General features: G+C 38.9%; 1 protein-coding gene across 1 annotated transcript in view; it reads right to left on the reverse strand.

The window, feature by feature from the left end:
- ERICH3 (glutamate rich 3) overlaps window positions 1-19,118 on the reverse strand; it is a 104,329-nt gene that overhangs the window by 39,085 nt on the left and 46,126 nt on the right. The window contains 2 exon segments of the mRNA XM_042948614.1: window positions 522-708; window positions 8,363-8,543. Of these exon segments, the coding sequence (XP_042804548.1) occupies window positions 522-708; window positions 8,363-8,543 (368 nt within the window).

Consider the following 19,118-nt stretch of genomic DNA (forward strand, 5'->3'; position numbering starts at 1 on the left):
AATTGACCTTTTATCATGCCTGAGATAAAAACCAGTCATTTCATTATGTCTGAGATTAAAACCAGGAGCATGAGAATGATAACCGGGCCACACCATAATGAAGCACACCTCTGGTATGACCTGTAATACCCAACCATACAAGACACATGCAGGACACATGCTCGGGAATTCCCCAAACCAGTTCCTAAGAAGACTGAGAATAAAATACCCTTTCTCTTTCACTTCAGAAACAGAATTTAAAGCAGTATGAGAAAGGGAGAGAGAGAGAGAGAGACAGACAGACTTTGAAACACCACCAGCTTTTACCCCCATTATATAATGCATCTGGAAATCTAACTCATATCTTATAATTTCAAATACAACACACCCGGTTATAGTAAGCAACCTTTAACTTAGACATTTTAGGCTCATCTACACTGATATCTTTGTTAACAGACTGTGCTGAGAAATGCATCAGTAGAAGCATGAAAAGAAAAATGTAGCAAGACTTGCCCTCTACCAGAGGACATTTGTTTCCATACTTGTAGCAAGGAGATGATCTCTCCACGCACACAAACCCAAAGTAGCCTCGTTTGCCTCCAAGTCTGGAACCTTTCCGATGCTTATATTCACAGCAGGAGCTCAACCTGTTCACTTGCATCCCATTCAGGAAAAAGGTGAGACTGAAGGGGAAACCATGGTGCCTTTTGGAAATAAACTGAAAGGTCTCTGGAATTAAAAAAGTAAATACATCAGTGAAAGCAACTGACTTTGGACTAATATGTTCAAAATCACAGTTTTCTATTAGATAAGTACAATAGTACGCTCTAGATCACCTTTTTAACTTGAGGACAATTTTTAATCATAAGAACACCTTCTATTACTTTTATTTACAATAAATACTCCAAGGCATTATAAAAGTCTGATTTGTAATAAAATAATAACATTATATGAGCTCTTACTATGGCCGGGCATTCTGCCTGATGATCTTAGGTGTCTTATTTCTCAACAACCACATGAAATGAGAATGTTATTATCAGTAGTTATATGCAGAAATTAAAGTTTAGGAGGACTCAGTAATTTATCCAAGATCATACAGTAAGTAGGACAGTTAGTATTTGAGTCCAAATATCTCTCTTGAGTCCATCTTGCTATGTTAGCTACTGTTAAAGTATATGACAAAAGGTTACTGTGAGCTCAGTAATGCTTTTAAATAAATTTGTATTTTTAGCTATGACTTGAAACAGCCTAATACGTATGGATGAGGGGGAGTTATTCCACCTCCAATTCATTCTCAATTCTGCCTGGATTGGTTTCTCCCACTTGCTCCCCCACCCACCCAAAAATCCCACCAATGAATTAAGAACCACTGCTTGTAATTAGTAATTTTTAATCATTCCAAGTCTTTATAATGCTCTTTGAAAAGGTTTCACCTTAGAGAGCCCAAATTCTAGGTCCAAGAAAACCCTATTCTACAGAATGACTCAGAAATCTTCTCATGACACTTCTAATGTTACTTCCTACAAAAGAAGGCTCCCTGGACTCTTCCACTTGCACTAATAATGGGGTTGATCATTTAATCTCTCTGCATGTACACCTTTCTTGTTATTGCAGTATTTCAATGTATAGTAAAAATTTGGCTGTACCACTGCTTCTCAAACTAGTGTGCATCAGAATACCCTGAAAGGCTTATTATAACGCAGATTGCTGGGCTTCCTGCCAGCGTTTCTGATTCAGTAGGGCCCAAGAATTTGCATTTCTATCAGGTTGCCAGGTGATGCTTGCGATTCTGGTCCAAGGACCATACCTTGAGAGCCCTGAAGTGGATGTCTGTGACCTGCATGCTTGTGAAATCCATGAGAGCTGGAACTCATCTTCCTCACCTTTGTTTCCCCAGATCCCAGGACAATGGCATAGGAGGCCCCCGATAAATAATTAATTCATTATTACTTTAACCTGTTTCTTTCACTGTCATCTAGAAATACTACGTTTGGACCACGTTCTGCTCCTAAAAAAAAGTCTAAATCAGATGCAACTTGTATAAAGAACAGAATTATTGAAAAAGTAATTCCATTATTTACACCTTAGTATTTGTGATGCAAAATTAAACACACTAGGGAGGAGAAAATTGAAAAGTTATTGTCTAGGGAAACTAAAATACAACAGATTTAAAAATCTACTTGTCTTTTGGTGCCTGAGTGGCTCAGTAGGTTAAGCATCTGACTCTTGAGTTTGGCTCAGGTCACGATCTCCTGGTTTCCTGGGCCCCAGCATTGGGCTCTGTGCTGACAGTGCAGAGCCTGCGTGGGATTTGGGATCCTCTCTCCCTCTCTCTCTACCCCTCCCCCGCTGCTCCTCTCTCTCTTTCTCTCTCTCGAAATAAATAAACCATTTTTTAAAAAAAGTTCATAAAAATCCACTCTTCTAAATGACATATGGGCTCCTACGTATTGACTAGAAAGCTAGTTTGGCTGCTTTCTTTACCGAAATTTGAATGGGACATTCATGTAACAATGATCTATTCTGCTGCAGCATCACACACTGTAACTACCTAAGTTCCCAGCCTGGGAAGAGGGTATAGGCAATGAAATGCTGAGAACGGGCACAGGAGATGAACTGCTAGACATGACTGCCTTTCCATTTTGTACTCATTTGGCTAGAGAGCACATCCACCTATTATTCCATTTCTTTCATTTTTTTTTTCCAAACTTACTGAACAAGAATTGACACCATCTGCTTTTCTTTCCTTGTTATCTATTTTTTAATTTTATATTTTAGTTTTTTTAGTGTTTATTTTTGAAAGAGAGAGAGAGAGAGAGAGAGAGAGAGAGAGAGACAGAATGCAAGTGGGGGAGGGGCAGAGAAGGAGACACAGAATCTGAAACAGGCTCCAGGCTCTGAGCTGTCAGCACAGAGTCCAATGTGGGGCTCGAACCCACGAACCGTGAGATCATGACTTGAGCCAAAGTCGTACACTTAATTGACTAAGCCACCAAGGTGCCCCTAATTTTACATTTTAAAATTTATTGATGCTTGGCAACCCTGACTTAATGGTTTCTGTGTGAAATGATGGAATGCATATAAAACAGAAGTCAGAAGATTTGGGTCCATGTCCTAGTTCTTCCCTTACAAGTTGAGTGTCCATTGGTAAGTCATTTAATTTTGCTGCATTTCAGAATTCTCATCTATAAAATGAGGATGGCCGGGGGTGGGGGTGAAGGAGTGGGGTGGAGGGAGTGACCCAGTCTGCAGAGTAGTCTTAATTAAGGATTATATAATGTCTAATGTTAGAAGGCATTCCAGACTATTTGTAAAACGTGGTTATTCATTGTGGACTGGCAGTGGTTCGCACTGTTTTAGGCACTAAAGAGAAACTAAAATACCAAAAAAATATCAAATATGGTCTTCTCCTTCAAGAAGTTATAATTTAGCAGGAGAGATGAAAATAATAGACCAGCTTTCTGGAGTGAGGTCACCAAATCCTCTCCCCTTAAAATTTTGTCTCTAAAAATGGGCCAAAGACTTAAAACAAACTGAGCAGCAGTTATTCATCAAAAATGACTGAATGTTATGTAAGAACAGAGGGAGTCTGAGGCATTCTTGCCTGGGGCTGTTCCCCCCCCACCCAGCCACCATTTCATCACCTCGTTCTAATATGGTAGGGCAGGCCAGAAATAACCAGCAGCTTCACTGTCAGTGGGGGCTGGCTTCATTGGGAGCAGAAAACAAAAACTCCTTGGCCAGTAGCATTACCAGTAATAAGTAGCAATCTTGGAGGCAAGCTAACGTGGAAGGTCAGGGATTCTGCTAGCTGAGACTGTATTTTTAATTAGGGCAAGCAGCAGGCCAGTGGACTAGTCAGAAATTTAACAGGGAGATGCGGGCCATAAGGCAATTATAGACACATTCAATAAGCTCTCAACACATCCCCAGCTAACGGGAAGTGGCATGGATTGGAGTAGACCCAACCTATTCACACATCCCTGACCTGCTCAGAGCTTCCATCTGTGAACAAAGAAAACACAAGAAAGCCTGGTGGAAAATAAAAGTTAAAGCAGACTTGGAAACTGCCTGAACTTTGTACTCCTGAACCCGTTACAGCGGGTTGAATATTGCCCTCTAAAAATCCATGACTGGGGTGTGTGCAACTCAGTCGGTTGAACGTCCAACTCTTGGTTTCAGCTCAGGTCATGATCTCAGGATTCGTAGGAATGAGCCCCATGTCATGGCTTGGGATTCTTTCTCCTTTCCCTCTGCCCCTCCCCTGCTCATTCTCTCTCTCTCTCTCTCTCTCTCTCTCTCTCTCTCAAAATAAATAAGTAAACATTTTTAAAAAATAAAAATAAAAATCCATGACCATGCAAAACCTCAGAATGTAACCTTATTTGGGTATGGTTTCTTATTTCTTTGGATAAGTAGTGAAGGGTAAAGATGAAACTATGTTGGATTTGTTCTATCAAACAAATCCAATGACGGACGTCCTTAGAAGAAGAGGACCCAACACTGACAGAGACACAGAGAAGAATGACATGTGAGGACAGATACAGAAATGGAATTGCCAGGAGATGGAAGAGTCAAGGGAAGATTCTCCCCTAGAGCTGCTAGATAGAGTATGGCCCTGCTAATACCTTATTTTAGACTTCTGCCCTCCAGAACTGTGAGAGAGTTAAATTTCTGCTGTCTTAAGCCACTAGTTTTGAGGATTTGTTACATTAGCCCCAGGAAACTAATTCACCTACAAAGAGATCCACCAGCAGAAGTTGGAGGCTGTAGTGGTTCAAAGTGTTTGAACACAACTTCTGACAAATCACTAGATGATCAATACACTATGAAAACACAGGGATAACCCTAAGAGACCAGCTGAAAAATAAAAATAGATAAAATCTGAGCAGAGACATCACACTGGCTGTCTACCAAGGAAAGGGGGCATGGATTTCACAGATTTGTTTCAGAGAAGTTACTAAAGAACAACAAAAACAGCAAGAACAATAACCTTCAAGTGGGAAAAGTCAGAATCTAGAATCCACAGCTGCTATATGATCAAAACTATTCTGTTTTCAACAACAACAAAAATCAAAGAACATGTATGTAAAAAACAGAAAAGTGTGACCCTCACTCAGGAAAAAAAAGGCCATCAAATCCACCTCTAGGAATCTACTCAAGAGACATGACCAGATGTCTGCACAAAAACTTGTATTTGTAGGGGCACCTGGGTGGCTCAGTCGGTTAAGTGGCTGAAGGGTGTGAGTTTGTTTGGGATTCTCTCTCCCTCTCTCTCTCTGCCCCTCCCCTGCATGCACGCTCTCTCTCTCAAAATAAATAAATAAACAAACATAAAATAGACTTAAACAAACAAAAACCGAATTAGAAATAGTACGAATGTCCATGTAGTGGAATGCATTCAGTGGTACAAGAGAACAATTATTGATAAATGGTATGAATTAGACGACTCTCAGAAACATTATGCTAAGTAAAAAAGCAAGACACAGATACTGCCTATTGTGTGACTTCATTTATATGAAATGTTCAGAAAAGGCATATTTGTAGAGATCGGAAGCAGATCAGTGGCTGCCTGAGGCTGGCTACAAAGAGTGAGGATTCTTTGCCAATGGGCACAAAGGAACTTTCTGAAGTGATAGAGATATTCTGAAACTGGTTTGTGATCATAGCTGCACGACCCTATAAAAATGTTTAAAACTCAATGAATTGTACACTCAATAGATGAATTTTATGGAATATAAGTTACACCTCAGTAAAAACTAAAAACTCAATATATATAACAAGTAAAAGAAAAATAAAAACACAGTTACTCTAAGTCACAGTGTAATGAAATGTTCGGTTTTCGGTGGAGACTAAGAGCCAGAGCCATGGAGGGAGGGATAAAACGGTAGAAGTCAGCTGAGAAAGCCTCACAGCCTCAATCTGATTCTTAAAAGATGGGTACGATTTGAATTTAAAATCCTATTTTGAATTTAAAATCCTTTGTCCTATTTCAGACAAAGGAAATAGCACCAGAAGAGACAAGCTAACAGCATGGGGGTGGGGACACGGCAGCGCCACCGGTTTGTGAGGGAGTAATGAGGAATGCACAAATCAGTACAGCAGGTTATGAAAATATGGGAAAATGGGGCAGAAAAGGAAGGGATTATAAGGGGCCCAGAAAAAAAAAAAGTTATTTTGCTCTTTGATTCCACATGAACCCAGGAGGCCAAGGTTTTCCTTGTTTGAAAGGATGAACATGGTAAATAAAAATGCCTGTGAAGAACCAGACTCTTTACAAGCAGCAGAAAGAGTCCGTGACTTCATAGGTGTACCTAACAATCAATATGAGGCTTGATATCTACACTCAAACTGTAAGACATCAATGAATTACTGTGGGAATAAAAGATGCACTTGCCACACTCCTAAATAATTAATTTTATTGTTATTTCTCATCCCAAAGCAAGACAAATTAACGAATGCCACATTTTTAATTAGTTTACTGCTCCAAGCAGAACGTTAAACGCCTTTTTTTTTTTTAAACAGAACTCTTCTAAAAACCTATTCACATTTCACTGAATCATGCACAGCTTTGATTTGTAAAAACGGGCAGATTCTTTTCAGTCCAGCTAAATTGCTAAGATTGCTGAACCGCAAGTCAACTCTGAGCCAACCAACTTTTCAATTTTGAACAATTACTTTCCTGGCAATCAAAGGGCAAGCTGAGACAAAATTATTGTGTGGACAGGATTCAATTATTTAAGCTCCCATTCCATCCTATTATTCAAGTCCATCAAGTGACACAACAAAAGTCAGTCCCAGGATCAATATGTATGCAAAACAACACTTAGCCAAGTCACACTCTCCCTTACTGGTTTTGCACCGTTCCTACAGAGTATGTATCATCTCCCAGAGAAGCATTCAGCTCCCCACTTCTTGTTTTTGTTTCATTTGTATGTACCATGTTTTCCAGTGGGCAGAAAGGCATGTAGGCATCGTCTGAAATAAAGCGTGATCCAAGACCCAGGAAAAGTTTCATTGCATTTGTTCCAATTGTAGACTATAGCTAATTTCAGCTGTTCTTCTAAATTAATAGTTGAAAGTCACACTTTCAAAAAATAAGTCTATCTATGCCACTATCATTAGGGGTTTCATGCCACTCATATTATGAAAACGTAGGAAACCCTTTGCACTGATCGCTAACTGAGCAAGGATCCTGCACCAATTCAGAGGCCCAGTATCTGCTCTTGACCATGCCCCAAACTGTACATGGGACCATACGAAGCCACTATATCTCTGGTCTCCTCATTTTCCTCACCTACAAAGTGGAAGGAATGGACTTTCAAATGCTATGACAGAATGACAAAGTAAATTACATTCCAGCAAAGTAGAGAAAATGAGGAAAAATCATTTCTAGAATATACTGAGGATTATTTTTTATAAGTTTTACAAATTTTTATAAAGTAAAAGTTAAAACTAACATTCAAGTGTTTACTCTTTTTTTTTATGTTGGAAAGTTTTATATATGTAATCTTTAAATCTGTTTAGTTTCTTTTTAAGTACCTGAAATTTTTAAAATTAATAGTCATTATTTTTGAGTGATGAGGGAAATCAGAGAAGCCAAAAGTAATAATTCCATGCTTGCCCCCAATTCCTAAGACTCCCTAAACCTATATCAAGATTGCCCAAGTGTAAATATTTCTTTCAGTTAGTAAAAATACAATAACTTTCTAAACAGAGTTTCTTAAACAAGGAAATAACAAATATAATCCTATATTATATCCTCGTCCTTTTAACTGCTACTCCAAAGAACTAAATATTGATGAAAACCATTTCAGTACAATATGAGAAACCCTGTATTGAATATAAAAATTATCTTATGGTAAGAAACATGGATTTATGATCAAATGAAAGCAGAAATGTACTAAAATCCATCTAGCCAAATTCTGCACCAAGTTATTTAGGTGTGATTCACCCTGAAGTTTATTGGATTTGTGATTTTATCTCAACATTTTTCTAAAGAACAAATTGCCAATCTGGTATTTTTCCCTTAGAATAATGTGTGATATAATTCATTATGGCAAGCCAAATAGTTAACTTGTAATTTGGGGGACAGTTTATTCGTGCAACATTTTAATGATCATATATCTCTATCCCAAAATTAATCTGTTAGTGGGTTAAATCACTCCAAATTCTTTCTTCCACAATCTTCAAGAGTAATTGCTGCTTCGGTTTCAATCACGGAGCAGTAAATCTAGATTTACTTTTAGGCAGCTGGTTTATAAGTCCCTGGATATGCATAATTTCATAGAGTGATTGAAGTCATTTTGATATTATATCAACGATAGCTTATCTATAGCATCAACCTCAAGCAACTTAAAAAAAATTCACATTTCATGTGTACCTTTCTCAAGTAGTTTGCCTTTGTAAACACAAAGGTTTTCCCCACCACAGTGTTGTTGATAAACTTTTATTTCATCCCGGAAGTCTGGGTGATCATGAGATAGGTGCACGTTTTTCCCCAAATAGATCATTGTAATAGCTGCATTACTATGCAGTGGTGTTCTGTGAACTTTTCTTGAATCCTAGAGTAAACAAAAGAAGGGGACTTATTAATTAATTACCTTCTAATCAGAGGGTAATGGTACTGTAATACGAGTAGAGAAGGCTCGTTTTATGTACCTAGCAACAAAACCTTTATAAAATGTCAACCTTCACAGTGCACAAAAAGTCAAGCCCATTACAAAACAAATCGCTCTAATAATTACATGCATTTTGGGTTTATATTTTTCATGTAAATGCCAGGGGTCTGGACAACGTTTGTCACTTTTTATTTTAGTTGTGTATGTGTTTTACATACAATGAAAATACCAGAGATCCCAAGATGAAACTGCGCTTGGTTCTTTTAGCTGATTCTTGAATCAAAATTCAAATCAAAATAATTAAATACCGGTGGCATAGTTTTGTTCTAACTTGAATTGATTTTGTGATTTAGCAACTGTCTTTGCAATTGAGTGCTTCATCTTTATACTTGAGCACTGACAATATATCCTTCCGTGATCTTCTATGTGAGAGGGGGCCGGCACATGTCCGATTCCTTCTACGGTTGCTCTGGGGATTAGAGACATGTGCTATATGCCTAGGACTCTCCGGTTTTACAGGAGACATTCAGTTCAATGAAAAACCAACATTATTAGTATTATTTTTAATATCAAACAGTACACCCAATCAAAAAAGTCTGTTCTATGGTGTTCACAAATTTAGAACATAAACAATAAATTGATATGCCAGAGAGGGAAAGAAATGTCCTTTTTCTTGCCTCCTGGTTTGTATTCGATTTTCACAATAATGAATGAGCAAAGAGTTTAATCTCTAAGAGGAATATGAGGAAAGAGAAGCAGAAAAAGGAAGAGGAGGAGACAGAGAAATAGTCATGTAAGAATACTGTCAGATCAAGAATTATACAGAGGCCAGGCAATAATTTTAATCTACTTCACTTTTCTAAAAATCAGTTTTCAGCTAAATGGAAAATGTGAAGAGACCAACTTTCACTGAACTCAAAGCAATTATTTAAGTTTGATTTCCCTGAATTACGAATGCCTTGGAAACATGCATTTTTTTAAAAATAACAAAGCTACAACAAAAATTTCTGAAGGAACTCCTAAAATATTTCCATCTCCAAATCCATCCTCTTCCACTTCAGAGGATTCTTTTTTCCTCATTCAATTCCATTTCTCTGAAGCAAAAACCAGAGGAAGTACATCTGATTAAATGAAATTCTGCAAATGACAGTCTGAAAAGTATAAATGGGGAAGAAATCCCAAGATTTAAAATTTAAGCAAATGGTCTTGCCTATGGCAGACAGAGCTCCCAAATAGAGAGGTAATCACCAGAAATATTTCAGGAACATCAGTAGCCATGAAGGTAAATCAGCAACCTGGATAATTCTTTGCAGATTAGAAACATCTCTCTGAGTCACAGTGGAAAGCAAAGGGGTGATGGCAGGCCTGACTCCAAGTTGCAAAAGCATGCCACGTTTGCTCTGGCCCGGGTAGCTGTGGAGCTGTGACATGCACTTGTGCGGCCCAGTGCACAATCACCCGCCTACAGCAAATCCAGTTCCAAGCTCCCACTAGAACATTTAATGATATGACGATTAAATAAGAGCATCTCCTTTTTGTCAAGCAATACTTTCTAACGTGGCACAGATTCAGAAGTAGCCCTGTGAGCTTCTGGGAGATAAGCTCTATATAAATGCAAGGTAATAGTGAGATTATGGTGGAGGAAAGGCCTGCCTCATATGTACAAAATGAGAAAGTGGAAGTTGAAATGTTTAAAAATAAAATAAAGGAAATGACAGCTCTTCACCTTTTTCATTTATTCTTACTCATTTTTTTTTCCTGCCAAAATGTGTTCCTGATAACATCTCTTTTCTCCTGGGTCTAGTTACTTCATTCTTTTAAAAAATATTCCCCAATTATTGCCACCAAGTAACCTTTTTTGGATTTTAACAGGAGGCCCGAGTGACAGCTCGTGATTAAATACGTGCAGTAGGAAATGAATAATTGTTTCCTTCAGTTGACTCAATTGCCTCTATACTTACCATCTTCCAAGGTTATAAGGACCCAGGCTGATGAAACGTTAACAAGGTTTCACGGCCCTTTCTGCTGTCCTCAAGCAAGTATCAAAACCTTCCATGAACATTCAGTTCCATTTCAGGAACCAGAGCAGGGCCTCATGCCCTTGCACAACTAAGGGTTATCTTTCTTACTTCCTGTACCACTTGCTTATGACTTTCCTTCTCATTTCTTTCCAGATACCTCAGGCAAGTATAATCTGAGCTGACAAAGAAACAGCATGCTCGTTGAGTGGTTAACTAGTCAGCCATCACATATGTATAATATTTAGCATTCAATTAATATACTCAATCTTCAGGGGCACCTGGGTGGCTCAGTCGGTTAAGCATCTGACTCTTGATTTCAGCTCAGGTCATGATCTCATGGTTCCGGACATACAGCCCCACATCGGGCTCTGTGCTGACAGTGTGGAGCCTGCTTGGGATTCTGTCCCCCTCTCTCTCTGCCCTTCCCTGTCCCTCTCTCTCTCAAAAATGAATAAATTTAGTATATATATATACTAAATGCTCACTGGGCCCTCTTTTATCTCTGCTTAGGCCTGAGTGAGAGGTGGACGTAAGAGACTCTAAGGGGATCAAAGGGCCTGTTCTTGCTGATAGCATTGGGCAGTTACTCCTCTTCATCCACTTAGCCAAGCCCTGATGAACTCCAAGCACCATAGAGTCTTTTTCCAGGCCACTGGGATAAATCTGTAGTTAGTAGAGCGGCCACAGAATTTATCATCCAAACTGGGAGACACAGTGAAAGAGGTATCACTAATAATTATACTAGAAAAAAACAAACACAAATTTGAACTGTTCCAAGAAAACAGATGTTACTCTATTCGCTGGTCTCCCTATTTCTAGCCTGATGTCTCTCAAAACCTCCTTCCTCTGTGGTATCACAGTGATCTATTGTCACTAAATAGATTACGTGACTCTTTTGCTTGAAGTCCTCCAAAGATTCTCAATATCCATGGGATAAGGTCCAACATTTCTCAAATAACAAAAAAATGTCTTATATTCTTAACTTCTACTATCTCTCAACTATTTGCAATTTCTTTTGATACCTTTAAAGGCCCAGCAGCTGCACCAATTGTAGTGGTCCGAACACTACCAAATACTTTTAATCTCCAGACCTATATAAGTCTGTAAGTCACATGGCAGTGAAACCATTCCCCTGTATCCCTCTCACTGTCAGTAGATAAGGACAGTATCTTACTGAACTTTATGCCCCCAGCGTCTTGCCAGTGCTGACACCTAGCAAGGGCCTAATAAACATTGATCTGACTGGACACAGCCATGGAACAGTTAGGGATTCCACATTCTTTCCTTTGCTGAGACAAAAGCTACAGTGCCAGTATGATGACACTGCCCTAAGTCAGAAGCTCTGCATTTATAGGAACTCGATAGGTACCACATCATGAAAACAGATTCACAGGGGCCTGTTAGACAACACCTTTGGTAACTAAGCCGTGACAAAGATGGATTCAAAGCGTGGATAAGGAGTAGCAGGCAGTCCCCACGTTGACTCTGATTCAGGTCTTAGGGAGAGAAAATTCCCAAGTGAGCCAGAGTTAAGAGTGTGCCATTGTTCGATGTTCGTATCCTAAGGATTCAAGAAGCAGCTGGTTGTAAGGGAAACCTCTTCTCACAGTATTCATTTGGTTCCTCTCTTTCTCTTTCCTTTCATGCTGGTGTTTCCTTGTTCTCTCCTCCTCCCTCCTTTGCTTTCGTTATGCTTCCTCTTTTCCCTCTCCTCTTGCCCATTTTTCTTCCCACTATATCGCATGTCTGGGGCTTATTCCTGACATGCCCCCCAATGCCTCAACCCTTCTGGAGGTATCAGAGCTCCAGATTTTGAGGAGGTGGGGTTGACACATGAGCCTTCCCTTCCTCATCTCTTTCAACAGAACACATTCAGTAACTCTGCTCAGAGGTAGAAAAGATCTGGCTGCGTTTTGCTTTTGGTGAGAAAGTCTGGAAAGCTTACAAGATCTGCCAGTTGGACTGGCTTTTGCACCTTTTTAAAAGTCTTTTTTAGTAATGCAGTTACCAAACTGCGATGTTAATTTTAAGCGAAAACGTTCTTTAAAGGAAAGTGCCTGAAATAAATCAAGCCTATATGAAATTTGTTGAATTATCCTATATTAAAATCATGCTGATGCTTTCCTTTTTCATTCTCAAATCTGAGTCCACTGGTGAGGAAAACCAAGAATAAAAAATACCAAGATAATATGTTGACTAGAATGGAAATTAAAAAAAAAAGTTAAAGTAAGTCAAACAAAGGAAATATGCAATCTCTCTCACAAAGCTAACATTTGTTAGACTTTATTTGTTGTTGAAGAAAAGGGATCTATGTCTGAAAGGCATAATTTATTTCTATAATATTTCCATAAGCTAAATAGTACAATTCAGAGTTTAATTTTTTGTATGCATAATAAGGTAATACCTCTTTATGAACACAATACTAATAAACACTTGATTAAGTGTAAGTGAAATCAAATGCCTGCCCTCAACAAGCTTCATAATCTGGGAGTAGAAGTGACAATTAACAAAAGTACATGAATATTGATACTAAGCAGAATATATGAGGGACATAAGAAAGTAACAGAATCATTTTTTTTTTTTTAATTTTAGAGAGAGACAGAGAAAGAGAGAGTGCACGAGTGAGGGAGAGGGGCACAGAGAGAGAGAATGAGAATCCCAAGCAGGGTTCATGCTCAGTGTAGAGCCCAACTCGGGGCTCAACCCAATGACCCTGGGATCATGACCCGAGCTGAAATCAAGAGGGAGATGCTCAACTGACTGAGCCAGCCAGGTGCCTCACAAAATCCTTTTGAAGAGAGGAAGAGATGGGATCCTATTAGGATGTATAGCAATCACTACAGAACATAAGGCCTCTCACAGGGGCTGGGAGAGGTGAGAAAGAAGATACAACCTCCTTCTTATATCTCAGGCACTCACAGGCAATTCATAGAAGAAGAACATCTCTGCATTGAAGAAGCACCTGACCAATTGTGATTAATATCTTCAAGGATTTGAAAGAAAAAAGACTTGTAGATAAATTCCATATAATATGGATTTGAGGATTACAAATGTAGGCTCTTAACTGTAAGTATAGTGAGTGTATACACTTAGTCTGCCACTAACTAGTTATGTGATGATGGCCAGATTATTTAACCTTTCTTGCCTCAGTTTCCTCATCTTTAATATGGATAAATTATCTCATCTCTTTCTTGAGTTTATTGTGTGTATTAAATGAGAAAATGTATGTAAAACACGGAGCAAAACTCCTGGAACAAAACTCCTCCTTCTATCTTCAAATGGAAGATAGAATCATTGCTGCCATCATTGAATATAAACATAAACATTTTATTTTATTAAAAGCTAACAAAGGTAATTAAATAAGAAAAAAGTTATATAGATGATTTAAAAGGGAGTAAGCATCAAGCAGAAAGTAATAACAGAAAAAAGCACAGATCAGAGGTGGGGAAGTGGTGGGCCAACCAGCTGAGGGTCCAGGGAGTAGCTCAGTTTAGCTTGGATGGGAGCGGAAAGCTGGAAAGGAGTCAAAATATGAGAGTCCTTGAATGCCAGTGTATAAGCATATGTTTTTATTCTGATGTTTTGACATCTGGAGCCTTACTGACTCTGGGGAAACTACCCCTCCCAAGACATTCCTAGAGAGGGTAAATGACTTCCCTGGGAGCATGCTTTTCATGTACAAACTAACCAACCCAAAGCTCACATCCACCCTCCCCCTACCTCTGTGACCTGGCTCTTAAAGTCTGGGCCAATATTCCCCTGCCCTTAGAACCCCCTTCTCTAGGACCAGAAAACTCAGGACAGCTTCCACACTCTGGAGCCTGTCGAAATTCTTCATACTGTTCAATCCTAAGCCTGCTCACCCCATCTTTCCTGTTCCTTCTCTCAGAAACCACAACAAAGGCTCTTGCCCATGTTTCCCTCCCACTTCCCAATCTCCTGACCAACCCTGGTGCTGCCTTGTGTAGTCCTGAATGACTTATGTGATGGTTAGTTTTATCTGTCAGCTTACCTGGGCCACAATGCCCAGATATGTGGTCAAACCTTATTCTGGATAGAACCCTGACTATCGTACATGGCATGCCCCTTCCTTTTGGGAACTGTTAAGTGCAAAGTGTCCTTTCAATGACAAACATCTCCTGATCTATAAGTCTCAACATACCTGAATAATCATAAAACCTACATTTTAAAGCAATGAAGCAGAAAACATACCTGCTTTCATTAGGAAAGAAGCTGGTGAAGGTTTTAATCAGGGGAGGAGTATGTTGGGAGCTATTCTATCAAGTTTTATTTAATTGCATCATGTAGATTCTGTCAATACTGAGATGGACCCAGCTTGCTCTTGCTTCGCCTTCCTGCCTTTTACCCTCTGCTCCCTGAGTCCATCTGCTCGCTTCCTACTCTTCTTTCAAAGCCCATTTCAAATGTCATCTTCTCTCTGAAATGCTCTTCAATCTCCTCAAAGCAAGTATTTCCTTCATTGTGCTTTATTTATACCACTATGACTATACTCACCACAATGTGTCATGGTTAATGGTAGATATTTCTGTCTCCCTTGCTATACTGCAATCCTTCTGAGAATAAGGATTTGGCTTCACTCATCTTGGTAACCTCAGCACCTAGCACAGTGCTTGTCACAATCAATAAGAGCTAACTTGAGCTATTTGTTGACTTAAAGGCATAATGGAAGTATGTAGATGACTGCAACAGCCCTGTGAAGAGTTAGGTAGCCAGTCCCTGACCCGGGGATGTGGCACTGAGAAGGGAAAGGGATTATCAGACACATGAGCCACCGTCCAGGTGCTAGAGATGTACAGCCTGGGACAGCAGCCACTTACCACATTTGGCTGTTGGGCATTTGAAAGGCAGCTCATTTGAATGAGATGCACCATAAATATAAAATGCTTACTGAATTTCAAAGACATAGTATGAAAAACATTGTACAGTGCTCATTAAAACTCATACTGATTACATGTTCAAATGATAATATGTTGAATACACTTGATTAAGTACAATATGTTAATAAAATTAATTTCACATGTTTCTTTTTACCCTTTTTGGTATAGTTATGAGACATTGAAATTGCATATGTGGCTTGCATTATATTTCTATTGGATATTTCTGATCTGGAGGACTTAGCAATTAACTGATGTGTGATCAGACAGAAGAAGGAATCCTAGATTTTGAGCCCAAATTACTGGGAAAAAGGTCATGCTTTATGAGATACGTTAACTGAATGGATGGAGAAGCTGGCTAAACCATGTCAAATTTAAGGGGAAGCAGAATCTACCAGTCAGGCACCAGTAATTGCACAGGACTCATGGGGACTGTAGGAGGTAGGGAGGGGACCTTGACCAGATACAGAGAAAGCCCAGACTAGTTCATGCCTGGAGAAGCTCTTTGTCCTTTATTTCATAAAACATATAAAAAAATAAAAACAAACCTTGTTTGTTTGTTTTTTTAGATTAGTAACTATAATGATTAAGTAGCTTCTTATTTAAAAGCTTATGTTTTCACATTTATATACACCATTTATGGAACCATTCACATTTTAATAGAGGTGACCAGCAATATTGTGTGAGAACATAAAAATCTGCAGATGTGTGAGGTAAACCTCAGGGCAAAATCTAACTAGTCTGTAAAAGCGGTATAACTAGTCTCACAGATTCTGTAAAAGCAGTGTAACTAGTCTCAGATTCTGTAAAAACAGCGTAACTAGTCTCACAGATTCTGTAAAAACAGTGTAACTAGTCTCACAGATTCTGTAAAAACAGTATAACTAGTCTCACAGAGTCTGTAAAAGCAGTGTATCTAGTCTCACAGATTCTGTAAAAGCAGTATAACTAGTCTCACAGATTCTGTAAAAACAGTGTAACTAGTCTCACAGATTCTGTAGAAGCAGTATAAAAGCTCTGCTGGTCCTAGAACAAAAGGAAACAAAGCAACAGGGAATAGTAGCAACTTGCCAGGCTGTAAGATCTACCACACCTTGTCATTTAGCTCCATGGATCATCCCCTAGAGACACAGATCACAGAAGGCAGAGACTGTGCTCTACAGAAGAACAGGCCTTATTTCTTTGCCTTTTCTGACATGGTTTTTTTTTTTTCCTTTTAAGATGATTTGGAGGATGCTTTGGGGGTGTTAGGCATAAAATGAGTAAATTTAATGTACAAACTACTCATGAGAGCCACCTCTCCTTAAATAAATCTTTTCTAGATTTCTATAAAGTAAATCAAATTACTGAAGGAAAAGTGCAAGACTTTCCCCACTGTGACAATTTTATTCTATACCTGAGGACCCAGGAGCTAGTGACAAATCCAAGAAACATCTAGGAAGTTCCTGAAGTCATGTGACAAGATGACTACATCTGGAATACAAAAACAAGAGTCAAGGTTTAAGCCTGTAGTGATGGCTAATAAGTGTGAAGAAGAGTCACAAAGGAGGCAAGATGAGAGGTAAAAGGAGATGGCAAGGAAAGATGAAGGTAGAGTGTCATGGAAGGCAAAGGAGGAAAGTTTCAAGGAAGAGGCAATAGGCAATAATAGCATAAAATGCTACTATCAAAGAAAAATCATGGTAAGTAGAAAATACAAATGAAGATGGCAGAAGTAAGTCTAAGTATAATACTAAATCAAATAAATGTGATTGACCTAAACTCACTTATTAAAGAACAGATATTTTCAGATTGAAATAAACACAAAGCATCCACATGCTACATAAATACATTTAAAACCTAAAGTTTAAATTCAAAGATATTAAAAGGCTGAAAGTAAAATGAATATATATACACACACACACACATATATATAATATTAAATACTATATATTAAATACTAATTTAAAGAAAATAAGTACTGAGACAACAGAGATCTTAAGGCTAAAAGTAATGTGATAAAGAGGAACATTTTTTAATCATAAAGAATAACTTCACCAGTAAAATAGAATAATCCTAAATCCGAGAGCATATGACCAGGGATTCTCAACATTACAAAGCAGAATTTGACATAATTATAAGGAGAAACTGACAGGTCTACAATTACAGAGAATGAATTATCTCTAGAAGTTAGGAACTGAGAGAGCAGATAAACAAGAATGCTAAGCATGTGAAAACAGGAAAGACATAATTAACATTTCTTATCTACTGGACATTTATAGAACTCTATTCCCAATATTAAGAGATTCACTTTACAAAAACTGAATATATATTAGTCCACAAGGAAGTCTCCACAAATACCAAAGAATCAAAATCATAGAGTAAGACATGTTTTATTGATTTTTTAAAAAGTTTATTTATTTATTTTGAGAGAGAAAGGGGGCATGAGCAGGGGAGGGGCAGAGAGAGAGGGAGAGAGAGAATCCCAAGCAGGCTCCATGCTATTAGCATGGAGCCTGACCCTGGGATCCATCACGCAACCATGATATTAAGACCTAAGCCAAGATCAAGTGCCAGATACTTAACTGAGCCACCCAGGCACCCCAGAGAACAAGATGATTTTTAAAAGTAACATTGAGTGGCGGGACCTGGATGGTTCAGCCATTTAAGCTTCTGACTCTTGATGGTTGTGAGATTGAACCCCACATTGGGCTCTGCACTGGGCGTGGAGCCTGCTTAAGATTCTCTCTCCCCCTTTCTCTCTCTGCCCCTCCCCTGTGTGCTCTCTCTCTCTCTCTCAAAAAAAAAAAAAAAAAAAAGTAACATTCAGTGAACCAAAAGTGAGTTCTTAGAATTAAAATAAGGCACCAAAAGAAAAAACTCAGTAGAATGTGTGGAAGATAAAATTGTGGAAATCTCTTGTCAAGTAGAACAAAAAAAAGAATGAGAAAATAGAAGAGAAAAGCTAAGAATATTAGAGTTTCAGTCTAGTAGCTCCAGCATTCCCCAAACAGAGATTCCAAATAGAGAGAATAGAAGTTTGGAAACAAAACAAAAGACCAAGTCAGGCTAAAACCCTGTAACTCAAAAGACAGACATGCTAAGGTCTATGGAAGCCAGGACGCCCTCTGACACCATGGTGTTGCTAACCCCAGTGCAGAATGCCCAGCAGAGGCTGGCTTACATGCTTATCTGCACTTCACTTGTCATGGCCACAGGGTGGAAAAGTCCCTGCTCTCCCCTCCGTGCCCAGTACAGAAGCCCAGCCCATCCAGTGGCTGACCCACACTAGGACTTGCCTAGATGCCCTGACCCTGGTGAGCCCCATCTCCCTGGGAAACTCTCATGACCTGGCTTCTCTGACTTATCCAGAAGAGGCTCTTAAAACTATCAAGGAACCAAACTTGGACTCTGACCCAAAGACTCCATTCAGCTTCTTTCTCCTTTCTCCTATAAACATTGTTCTTTCATTACAATGGTAGATTTGAGCTTATTTCTGAAGTTTCATGCATCTAAATCAGAGAACTCTGAAGAGAAACAGGACTCAGTTAAGAAAGAAGTCAGTATGATGGTTACTCTGGGAAGCAGTAGTGGATGTGATGGGGCAGGAAACGGGGGCTCAT

The sequence above is a fragment of the Panthera leo genome, chromosome C1, assembly GCF_018350215.1.
Source record: "Panthera leo isolate Ple1 chromosome C1, P.leo_Ple1_pat1.1, whole genome shotgun sequence".
In the NCBI taxonomy this organism is placed as follows: Eukaryota; Metazoa; Chordata; class Mammalia; order Carnivora; family Felidae; genus Panthera; species Panthera leo.